The following is a 13,067-nucleotide window of genomic DNA, read 5'->3' on the forward strand; positions in this document are numbered from 1 at the left end:
AAATAAATGCTATATATTTGTAGGAGCTAATTGTTTAGATATGGTGTGTGCTTTTGGGCTCGTTTCAATGAAGGTGCCAATTGAGAATCGGTTGTAAATGTGGCATATATTTAGGCATTATATACAAAATATGATTTTTAGTCGTATTGAAGAGCGAAGGAGTTGCTAAAAGAGCAATTTATGTTGTAATTTGGCTGCTGTTATTGTTATAATTGTGTGTTGGCCTTTAGCCAAAGTCAAAGTGCATTTAATCAAATGTTTGCATTGTTTAAGCCGAACACGCTGACTCACGGGGCGTTGTAAATTTGAAAGTGCATTACTTGAAATTGTTTGCATGCCCTTCGCAGAGTTTTGTGTTTTTTTTTTTTGCATTTTTGTTTTGTTTTCTGCATAAATTAGACACGCGATTTGGCAGTTGCACCAAATACAAAGCTCATATATGTACACTCGATGAAGCAAGATAATATACACAAAGTATATAAATTATACTAAAGTTAATTATATTTATAAGTAGAGTCTGGCGTAAGCTTGAAAATGCCTACAACAAATTAGACAAAGTTTTTAGGCAAGGATTGCGCAGCTGCAAGCGTAAGGGTGTTTATTTACAATTGCCAGCTTATAAGTCTCAACTGGTTTTAGTGCAGACTTTTATAACTGACTTAAAAATTGTTATATCCATATAAATATCTTAAATTGATTGAAATTATGATCCCAAAATTAACTGGCATTAATTTTGAATAATTTGTTTTGGGATTTTTTCTTTTGCATTTAATTGCACTTTGTACTTTGGCTATTCATGAATTAAATAAAATGAATGGGTTTTTTTTGGTATAAATTTTGGCGTGATGGTGTTTTTTTTTTTGGCTGTGGCAAAGAAACACACACGCATACGCACACACACATTAACGTTTATGTTTAAGTACAAAATCCTACCTCAAAAATACCCGTAAATGTATTTGTCTTTTATTTGTTAGTATTTTTTTCATAATATCGTTAGTATATTAATTAAAGGAAAAAATACAACAAAAAAAAATATTTTAAAATCGTTTCCGTTAAGTTTTTATGTAAATAATGAGAAATCATAATGAAAATGTTAAATGTAAAATGTCATGTTAATGTTAGCAAAACGTAATCTTAGATGAATGTTATGTGCATGTTAAAATGCATGTACGAATAAACAAAAGCTAATACCATGAATATACGGCATAATACGGAATACTTATGGCTTACCTGTACACACGGTTTGCAGAGATTGACGCACAGGCCATCCGAATCCTTGGAATAGTGCTCGACAAGCTCTTGTAGCGTTCTGTTTAAAGTTAAATATAGACGAGAGTAAATTAGCGGAGGGGGGATTAAAAGCGTATTTGTAAACTAACCTGAATGTTGTGCGTCTGGCAATGAAGAAGCCGCCCTCATCCAATTGTCTGATGCGGTAATGTTTAACTGTATCGCCATCGCGAACTGCAAATTAGACATACATATGTATGTATATATATATATATATATTTTTCGTTATAGTATATGCATTGTAATTCAAAGAGTAGAATGGCATTACGCATGCCATTTATAGCCCACCCACCTGATAGCGAGTAGTCATTGTGACGGCTCTCGGAATCGCGTATTAAAAATGCGCCGTGCTCGTTCTCCGGCAGTAGCAATTTTTTCTCAGCCTCAATGCGTTTGATTTTGCGGAAGTACCAACTGCAATCACAATTAAAATACAAAAGGAAATTGTCGTTAGCGAAATATATTTATATGTAAATGCACACATAAAATCAAGTTAAAAGCTAGTCGTAAAATTGTAGGTTTTATTAAGGAAACTGCTAAAGCGAGGCTATAACAACAAATTTCATATCAATGCAGTTCGGGCACAGAAGGAGGCACGTGCGTGGGTGTTGCCTCTCTCCCCGCCCCCTCACACACCTCTGCCACAACCCAGCTGCACCTGGATTGAGTAATTTACTGGGCTTTAGCTACTGTATCAGCTTTGTGGAACGTGTTTTATTCTATTTTTAATATTCAGATGTATTTCATAGCGTAATTTTTAACTGCGTTTTTGTTTTTTTCCGGCGTGTAATTAAATTATTATGCAATTAGTTTAATCTGAAACGTGCACAATTTATTTAAATTATCTTCCTTTTTTGTCAATTATTAACCACTTTTTTGTTGTTTTAAATTATTGCAAATGTTTTGTAATTTATGCAACAATTTTATACTATGCACCACTTGCTTTTTTTCACTCAGTTTTTTTTTTCTTTCTTAGCGACAAATTTATTTTATTTATGCATTTAGCGAGCATTTTAAATTCAACTTTAATTGCGCTTCCGAATCTAAAATTGCGGAAATTGCTTGAAGTTTTTTCTTATTTTATTTTTTTCTTTCAGTTTTTAATATTTATGTGAAGTGTTACCGCGATTTGTGTGTGCCATTATCTAGTTGGATTTATCTGAAAATTAAGCTGAATTGTTGAGAGTTCCATTTGCCTTAAAAAATATTGATTAATTTATGGCACTCGAATGAACTATAAAATTCTTAAGTTATATGAAATGATATTTTTAACTATCAACAGCACAAGTACTACAAGAAATTAAGCGGCTTTGCCTGGTTTAATTAATTAATGCTGATGATGCAAGTGGTAAAGAAATTGTTTGTATAATTCCAGCTCAGTTCAGAGTTATGCAAAGCTTTTAAAGCTCGCAACACACGTATATTTATGGCTAATTACTTCTGGATTTGAACCAGCGACCTGACACTTGCTAGTTCAACAGTCAGACCTCTAAGGCACACAATATTTCCACGTGACGCTTGACTGCTTTATTGTTGATTGTTTTTCCAAGAACTTCGTCCACCGTTTCCCAACTTTTTTTGCTGGAATTTTTTTAAAACTCCATCCTATAGAACTCTCTTCTCTCTTCTCAGATCTCAGATCGTTTTTTTAGGTGAAAATCCCCTTTAAACACTTAACAGTCTCATGATAAATACACCAAAGTGTCAAATAACATGATTGTATTTGTTAAAAGTAGCTGTCAAATGTATCTTGTCTGGCATTAACATTGACCTTAATAAACTAGCTGCTATTGTGATTGAGTTTATTTCTCTTCACCACTCTCTCTCTCTCTCTTTTTATCTCTATTTGCCTTTTATGCTGTTTCATCGGGCAACTGTAGATACAATTAAAAAAATGATTTTTGTTATATAATCGAACCGTAACGAAACCAATTCACATTTTTGAAGTTCGTGACAACAGAGTGTTAAAGAGATGACAAAATCTTGGATCAAAATGTGCCATATCATAAAAATGCATGTAAAATGTGTTGTAAAAATATAATACACACATATACTCATGCATATATGCACAAAAAATATGTATCTGACAGTTGCATTACAATAATTGACACACACATTTGCATATGTATAGGTATATATAACACATTGTAGATGAGTCAACTTTTATGTGGGTTATGTGTAGAAACGAAGCCATTTGCGATCTTTTGTCTAAACATTGAATTGCGGTTGTATTTTTTGTATGCGTCCCTCTCGGTTTCGCTGCCCAGCAGCAGATGTTGGCGTCAATGCGATAAAGAAAACTCATCAGCAGCAGCAGCAGCAGCAGAAAGCATTTTCCGGACGTACAAAACTTTTCATTTCAATGGATGCGACAGCCACAAACAACGACACAGACTTCGGCAACTGGTAAGGGGAGTGTTGAGTCTTAAAACGTGGCGAAAACAAAAAGTGAAAATAAAAATTTTGTGCACAAGGACATGCTCACATGTGCACACAAATACCAAGGCAACAGGCTCTTGTGCATGCACAGAAATAACCAAATAGCCTGGAATGCCCCAAGTAACACAAAAGCATTTGCATAAAAGAGAACTTCCAACTCCAGTCTCTGGCACCCGGGGAACGTGCGAAGTGCGATCAGGTGTGTGGGCAGCCTGGCCTAGCTTTAACTGCCAGGGAAGAAGTAGTGCACGGGTGTGATATACCAAAAGGATAGCCTATAAAATAGGTGGCAACACTTAATTAATAGTGATTGAGTCGCGAGTTTAATGAAGCTGAGAGTCAGTCAGTATATCAGAGTGATGTCTCGGCCAGATAAAGCTCGATCCTGGCCGATGAAAGGGGTATATTACACCGAAATTGGATTTAAAGGGTTGAGTAGAACTTTTCTTGGTTTTTAAGAACTTCTCGAGCTGTTGCTATAAAAAGAGCTTGGTAATTGAAACTGTAAGACTTTTGAGCTAGCCATATATACCCTTTGAGTAGGCACAGTTACGTGGTATAGAAACATGCACAGCAACTGGCAAGACAGAATGGGATGCGATTCTAGATGGGCTTCATGGAGCACAAGCACCGCTCGCAAATGGCATTTGTCAGTTCTATTGAATTTCACTTTGGCTTAGAATGCAAACAGCCTGGCGGAGTTGGAGGCAGAAGGCAGATAGAGTGCTGGGAACGAGTCGAGTGCGTGTTTTTATTCCATTTTTTGCTGTTGTTGTATTTTCTGCTATTGCCTGGAGCAATTTAGTTAGCTGGAATTCAACGGGCAAAACTGCAAGTAATCTGATTGCGCAAAAGCCATTTAAAGCTATCATTAAAAGAACTTGCGGACCTGAGCTCGCATTCGCATTCGGACTCGGACTCGATTTCAACTCGACGCAACTCTTAACTTGGCTGGCACTTTTAATTGGCTGTCTGCTGCGTTAGGGGAGTCTTATTATGCTCGTTCACAAAGTGAAGATTGGGTATACTGGTTGTTTGCCAGGTGCTCATTCGTGCGTTCGTATAAACTTGAGAATATATACGAATAAATGGCCATGTCCATTAGAAGAAAGGGTTCAATCTATATCTTACATAGCTTTAAAGCTGGAACTATCAAGTCTTAAATGCAGAAGGTCTCAAAGTTCGTACTGTAAAGATTCACAGCTGGAGATACTCCCCTTGAGATTAATTCAAACAACCAGGAGGAAGGATCAAATAAATCTATATATCTTAGCTATTTGGGCAGTTAGTCTGTTTAATTTATAATAGGTATTAGGCAGTCGGTTAGACCCGTTTGCAGAATTTATATGTGTTAACTTCTTCCCATTGCTGTTGCTGCTTTCTTGATTACACATGCTGCGGAGTTGTCATCGGGCAAACGGTTGTCTGCCATTGCCAACATCATCAACGAGCGCTTTTGCAACAAAGGCAATTTGCCCGTCAACGGGCAGCAGGATGACAGGCAGCAGCTCCTTGTGAATGAATGTTGACTCTCAAGTGCAAGCACTTTGATTGGTCAATCAATCAACTCATTATTAATGTGCATATGCCAGTTTGGAGCACGTGTCTATTATGCCAATGAGCATTTATTAGACGCCATTAAGGCGCATACATTTTGCTTTAGCACCATCCAGTTAACCTGGCCATAGCATTTAGCCTATTTATAGACCACATCGATAGCTGGCCATTTAAAATGAGTGTGTGTTTGTGTCAATTTGTGTGTGCCTGCATGACTTTCATAAATATGCAACACTTTAATTACACACTGTTTGGCTGGATGCACATACGCATCCTTTTGGCCCGTTGCAGCTGCCATGGTGCTTCTCTTTTTCTGGTTAGGCGGTTAATGTGAAACGAAACCACAAACCGTCGCAACACAGCACCACCGCTGGCTATAGACGACATAAAGCTAAGCTGCGGCATTGGAATTCGAGACTTTTGCAATTCAATAGACTCTAGACACGCAGAACTTGGTTATGGGAAACTATTGCAGGCAAAAAAAATATTGGTAACTTGGGAAAAATGTTTTGGAATTCAGGAAAAACTTCCGTTTTCATATAGTATAGCTTAGAAGTAGTTAACAGACTGCTAAAGGTGATTATATGTGAGTATACGAGAGTATTTATGAGTACAAACATATGAGAGTACTTCCAAGCATTTTCGAGTACATAAAGTATGCGCAAGTACTTCCGAGTACTTGCGAGTACTCATTTAAGAATAATTTCTGATAATTACGATTTCTTACTAAGCGTATTAACGAGTAATTGCGAGCATTTACGAGTACTCATCAGAACTAAAAGACCTTTACGAGTATAATCAAGCATTTAAGATTATGGTCAAAATTTATTTTAGTTTCATATGTTTCTTCTTATGCCTAGTACCAGGTACTCACAAGCAGCACAATTTTTTGCGAGTGTACGCAGACGATGCGTGCATATGAGAGTAGTTATAAGTACGTGAGAGTATTTATGAGTAAATAGACAACATATCTCGTGCCTTGTTATGTGCTCAACTGCCAATTGTAATAAGTTCTGCTCGACCAGACATATCAATATCAATATATTATGTTCATGTAGAAGCAACACCCTGATTACACGGCAAATAAACGCAGCGGCCTAACATGAAAAATTGTTCTAGAAAAAGCGTAGCGATATTTATAGATGTGGTTGGTCTCCCTGTCTGTCTATGGAGAGCTGCCTGGCTGCACAAAGCCAAAGCCAAAATCAAATGCGTTGCGACTGCGCAGCCTTTTACTACAACAACAACAACATACACACTTAGCTTGTGGCGACTGGGGCGCAACTATTTTTAAACAACGCAAGCGCAACGTAATGTCTAAAAATATACACACCAGTTGATGTTGCAGTTGCCGTTGTTGTTATTGTTGTTGTTGCGGCTGCAACAGCGAGCCAAAGATACTTGCTACATGTTTTGGCTTTTTGTTAACTTTATTATACTCTCGCAGAGGGTATTATAACTTTGTCACGAAGTCTGTAGCACACAGAAGGTGGCTTCATAAGTTTATATATATATCCATGATTAGTCTTTTTAGTTAATATATCACATTCGGCCGGATCAGACTGCTTTATCATTTAGCTCTATACACAGACAAGGGCTTTGCAAGGACCATTCAAATAATAAATCCCACATCTCTCTTCATATATCTACAAAGCTGTAAGCCATATTTCTCAAGTAAAGTGTATTTAAGCTTCATTCTTTCTTGTTGTTTATATTCCACACATATATTTTTTCTACAATTTTTCTACGTCAGCCATGGCTTAGTGGCGAGTTTTTGGCCATGGTTAGTGGAACGATGCGACTCTGTTGGCGGCTGTTGCTGCTTTTGCCACTTGCAACTTGCTTTGGGGCAACACGTTTGGCTTGTTTTGGCTGTTAACTTAATTGCAGGCGCTGCATTTTATGCACAAACAAGGCGCTTCGACATGCACATTTGAGTTAAAATTAGATTAGATGCAACAAGCTGGCCAAAATAGTTGCCAAGTGCTTGGCTAGTTGTTGCATAGTTGATGCTGTGTCCGGTCTGCACTTTGCACATGTGCAGTGTTTACAGCGGTGGCCAAAAAAATAGGAATAGTCAGGTTTGAATTGATATATAATATAATAATTAATTATATTACTATTATTATTTTGTTATTTAGGCACAATTTAATATAGCTGAGTAATATATCATTAATACATGTATATTCTTTTCACCTGTTCGAGTTCGTTTGTTTGCGATTGTAGCTTGATATATGGAGGCGGTTAGTGTAGAGGGGGGAGGGTCTCATATTTTTCTACTGGATCTGCTCCAATTTGCCTGGCCAACACTTGACGTGCTCACTGGAATCCCAGTGACTGACACAGGGGTGTGTGTGTGGGTATGTTGTTGATGTTGTTTTCACCGTGCCCAATTCTAGACAATTGAGGCACAAATTGTGCCACTAACTAACTCTGGCAGTAACAATAACAACAACAAGAAAAACAACAAACAACCAATCCAAGCAACGGGTTCCGACGTTCCACTGTCAATTGTTAAACGGCTGGCCCAATTGCCAATTGGCAGCGGTAGTCGCTTAATTGCATTGGGTTTTGGGTTGGATTTATTGAAGCAGGTCATGATGTTGCTGCTGCTGTTGTTGTTGTTGCATTGTTTGTGCAATTAGCCATGCATTATAAGCCATATACAGAAATATATATATATGTATATATATATATAAAGATATATGTATGCATATGCACATGTAATTTGCGTTTTCAGTTAGCGCTCGTCTGGCAAACAAGTTTTTTTTATGTTTTAATTTTTTTTTTTGCTTTGTTGTTGTTAAGAAACGTCACGCATGATTCAGAGGCTGTGAATTACCTCAGAAGAGTTTAACTCTGACACTACGTAAGTGACTGGGCTCAGCTGTTGTGTGTGTGTGTGTGTGTATGTGTGTGTGTGATTGGGCCGGACCAAGCGTACAAGCTGTTAATTTAGCTGAATTTTAACAGAAAAAACAAAACTTTTCCTCGAGCACGAGGCCAATTTGTTTATTATCTTTGAATTTGTCCATATATGTTCGATCAGCTTTAATTCCTGATTTGATTTTTCACTTGTTTCTGTGCATATTAATTGGAGTATGCGGCATGTAGTTTTTTTTTTCGCGGGCAACTGTCACTTTCTCTATAATTGTTGTCTTGGTCATGTTTTGATTTTATTTATATTTACTTGCTGTTGTTTTTGCTTGTTCCGATAGCCGACGCCTGTCCACATGCATGTTTTTATTTTAAAATATTTTTAATTAAAAACATTTATAAAACCCGAACGCACCGCGAAATAAACAACAAACAGTACGTGCAATATACTGTCAACAGGCCAATTAAGCGGCCTGTGCAACGCGGCGTATGCGTAATATCAGAATAAGGCTTTAAAACAATTAAAAATATAGTAAAAAAAATTTTAAAAAATATCTATCAATGTACCTAAATAAACTTAGCATATAATACTTAGCCAAATTTGATTTTGATTTTGTTTTTCACAGCGCTTATCAAGCTCAAACTTACCTGAAAAAAAATGGTAAAAAAAATGCAATTAGTTATCGTTAAAATGCATTAAAAATTGTTAATAATTATAAATATTTAAAATATCTACGACTGGCAGCACTTTTGACACGCTACATTTGTAGGTGAAACAATGCAAATAAGAAAGCGAAATGAATAATTTATTTATGCATCTATTGCGTTTATTGCGGCGCGCACTTGTCTTGGCCAAGACACTCACAATAAAATGTGCATATTGATATTTGTTTCAGCTGTGGAATAAATGAATGAACTTGCCACAGACTCAACTGGCCCGAACAGCTATGCAAATAGCCAGCAAAAGCAACTTCCAATTGGACTTGAAATTGCCCGTCATGCTGGGCAAATAGTGCAGTTAGTTGTAAAATGCATATTTAATTAGGGCAAATACGTGATGCAGTGGTCGGGGGGAAAGCTGAATATGGTTCATTAAGGTCGTATATATGTATATATATATATGCCCAAGCTATGTCTTTTTAATAATATTAACACATATATGTTAGATACCATATACTTGACTGTGTTCTTATGGCTGTTTTTTTTTTTTATAGAATAACTATGCCGAATTGTAAATACCCTTGATTAAAAAAGTTTCTTCATATAATATATGTACGTAGGACTAGCAGATTGATTGAAGAGTATCCCTGCTCTTTACGGGAGGTGTCAGTTTCTAACATGTTGACAGTTCCAATTTTATTTTTTAAAGTTTCTTCAACATATGACTCTACTTATGTAAGCGTTGTTTGGGCAGTTGCTGCTTAAATGAAAAAAAAAATAACTTGATTTTTTTATAAAACTATAATCGGAAAACTTGTATTCTTGAACATAGACCAAAAAAAGCGAGATACGAAATGCTGATAGAGCCACAATTGAAATTTCATTTCCTGGCTGCATTTAAACGTTAGCTGGCTGCCAATCACAAGAGCTGGAACTGGACACAGCACGCACCACAAATGACAGTTGTGGACCACAATGGGAGCAAAGTGTCTATTTATAAAACCAAACCAAACCAAATCACAAAGACACACACAACATAATTGTTGCTGGCGCCAATTGAGGAGCAGCCGAAGCTGGTTGAATAAGCCTTGCGGCTAAGTAAAAGAGGAAAAAAATGGAATAATAATAAGAAAACTGGCCAATGGCCAATGCTGTTTAGCTAGTTATTGTTAGCTGCAGAGCAGCACTTAACCAGTAGCAACAGCAGCAATTGCCAGCGGCAACAGTTGCCGGCGTTTATTTAATTGTTGTTTGCCAGCCAGAGTCTGTGTAGCCGGGCATCCTGTACTGTGGCTGTGGCTGCTGCCTAACACGACTGGCAAACGACATTTATTTATTTTAGTAGCACGTATAAGGCAATAGGCAGGGCGTGGCTACAGCCTATTGCAGTTCGTGCGAAACAAATTTGAAATCAATGCAGAGACGGATGGACGAACAACGCCCGGCTATACTTAATGGCAACAAAATTGCCAGCAGAGCCTGCTGGAACTCTGACTAAAAATAGCCAAGTTGCAGCCAACTATCCAACTAGCATTTACCAGTTGCCAGCCTCTGCCTGTTGCATGCCGCCTATATGTCCCGGGCCGGGCCACAATTTTATGCAGAAATAATTTGTTAATGCCAGGCTTTCGATTTTGCGGCAGTGCAGCTAATGCCTGCTAATGCGACGGACAAACATTTTTGTTGTTGGTTATTTTTTTTTTCGTTTTTGTTAAGAATCTGCTCAGCAATGTAGCCCGGCTAGCAGGTTGCACGTTGCCATTTTAGCAGTGAAAATGTGCAAATAGAAACGGCCACAGGCCATAAAATGCATTGTAAGTAAAAGGCCAGCGCCAGAGTCAAAGTCGGAGTCGGAGTCAGAGCCAGCGCCAAGAAAATTATCAAGTTCCGGCAACGGGCAGCGTTTGCTGACCATTTTCTCAGGCGTTCTGAAAAATGCGCTTTCCAGATAACATCACTTAGCAAAAAACACAAAAAAAAAAACCAAGCTATAAAATGGCCAGCTTCGGTATGCCGAGCGATTAATGCCGTTCTTGAATTGCATTCATATGAAAACTTTGTTGTATATATAGGAGATATATATAATGCAAAGTAGGCTTCTTTAATATGGTAAAGCGTAGGGTTTCGATTAAATCTTAAGAGCATGCTAAAAATCAAAAATCCAAGATTGGTCAAAATAACTTGGTCTGATAGTTATAGGGATACAGTGTCCTGATCTAGCATATAGCCTGTAATTTGTTTAAGCCTTTCTATGATAGCTATATAATATAATGGTTTCGATCCGGCCAATTCCGACACACTATGATTTCAATATGATATAGTCGTCTGCATTACACAGACGTATCGAGTCAAAGATTTGTAACATTTTTACAAAGAAGAGACGGACGGACATGGTTATATCAACTCGACTTTTAATACTAATCAAGAGTATATAACTTTGAGTAGTCGCAGATATCTCCTCCTATAATGCATGCACACATTTGTTGACAAAATTAAGATACCCTTTATTATAGGTTATACAAGTGCTGTCTGCTTATAGTACACGGGCGACACCACCACCCCCTCAAGAAATCTATATTACCTTTTTTCTACCAGCACGCAAATGTAATTTAACCTTGACAATTTGGCTAGCAAATTATGGCTAGCTAAAATATTTTTTTTTTTATTAAGCAATTTGTGTATCTATTTAAAATCAACTGCAGCCGGATTTTAAGCTATATACTGCTGAATTCAGAGCCAAGCTGCATGCAGTTCAATGTCAATTGCATTGTCTAAGCCTGTGTTTTGATAGAAAGGTAAAACAGAAATCATGAGTTTATTATTGTATCTATGCATAGTATATACATGGAGGGGGTCTGAGTTTATTGTTCACAATTGTATACAATGGGATTTTGGTTGCATTGAGGGTGTTTAATTGTCCAGATACCCTGTAAATGTGTTTAAGAGCATATATGTGTATTGAAAGTATATTCTAGAAGCTGAGAACTAAACAAATGTTTGAACTTTTCGACTACAGTCAGCCATATTCGTATATAACGGTATATGGGAAGCCGATTGTTTATAAAATTAATGTGTGATACAATACTAATTTATTTGTTCATTTGATTATTCAAATAAACTTATAATCTAGTTTACAACTTCCTTCTACTTTACAACTTGCTTGTAGAATGCTTGCTCGTCAATCGTTAGCTGGAGGTTAACAAAGTTTTTGCTTACTTCCAAATGTTAAGAACTTTATTTAAGATGTACTAATATCTTTGGATCAATTTCAGGAAAAATTAAAAAATATAAGGAAGTATCCGTGTTTCGTTTTTGGACCCGCTTTATATCTAATTATTTTTTCTTGAAGTTTAGCATTGGAATATAGATTTCTACCCAGTGTTTAACTCTCCTCGTGCATGTCCAGCTTGACTAACCCATATAATTTCCACGACAATTGTCGTGAAGATAAAAATCCCATCTCAAATTATAGTAATTATTAAATGTATCGCAGTTGCGAGTTCGATAGCTTATTCACAATTGGGCAGTGGGTCCGAAGTACGAATTTATCGTTATGGCAACGCTTGAGTGCAATTCGAAATGAATTGTCAAGTATTTCGAGTGTACACACGCCTTATAAATTGAATTAATCACGTGATGCATACGTTGCATTTGCTGCGCTCTTATATAATAATCCGATCAAAAGCAAAAGCAAACGTTGAAAGCTAATGATGAGCATTTGGCCCAGTGGGCGTTACAATTCCAATGCTTAGTTGGGCGGCTCGACTAAGCCACACACGTACACACAAACACACACACACACACATATACACACACAAGACCAACCACACCCATGCCATTTGCAGTCACTGCAAATTAACAGTTCGACATATAGAAGACACATGGAGAAATGTACAATATATATAGTCGGTTCCGGCAGGGTTTGATACGATATACGTATATATACTCAAGTTGTCACATCGTCTCGCACATCGTTGCCCAATGCACTCTTTTTAGCAACTTCTAATGTGCTTTTAATTTGCGACCACCAAGTAAATATCATTTTAGACTTGTCCATGTGGGTGGCAAAACTCATTTGGGCAATTGGGCAACCAAAATATGCGCTTGCAATGGCAAACAGTTTATGACGAACAAAATAAGAAGTTATTTTGAAGGTTGCCAAGGTTAAATGAACCAAATTTACGAGATTGCCCTACAATCATAAGCTATATTTAGTTGTTCATTCATAAATCGATATATATCGA

General features: G+C 37.1%; 1 protein-coding gene across 4 annotated transcripts in view; it reads right to left on the bottom strand.

The window, feature by feature from the left end:
* Positions 1-13,067, bottom strand: part of Src42A (Tyrosine-protein kinase Src42A) — a 47,779-nt gene that overhangs the window by 3,351 nt on the left and 31,361 nt on the right. For 3 of the 4 annotated variants that reach the window (XM_002059300.4, XM_070210353.1, XM_070210352.1), the window contains exons 3-5: positions 1,583-1,704; positions 1,380-1,464; positions 1,231-1,309 (exon numbers count right to left, since the gene is read on the bottom strand). In XM_002059300.4, coding sequence (XP_002059336.1) covers positions 1,231-1,309; positions 1,380-1,464; positions 1,583-1,704 — 286 coding nt within the window. Of the gene's footprint in view, positions 1-1,230; positions 1,310-1,379; positions 1,465-1,582; positions 1,705-8,708; positions 8,812-13,067 lie in introns of those variants that run through there. The other variant, XM_032435803.2, reaches the window with a different exon arrangement.

The sequence above is a fragment of the Drosophila virilis genome, chromosome 5, assembly GCF_030788295.1.
Source record: "Drosophila virilis strain 15010-1051.87 chromosome 5, Dvir_AGI_RSII-ME, whole genome shotgun sequence".
NCBI classification, from domain to species: domain Eukaryota; kingdom Metazoa; phylum Arthropoda; class Insecta; order Diptera; family Drosophilidae; genus Drosophila; species Drosophila virilis.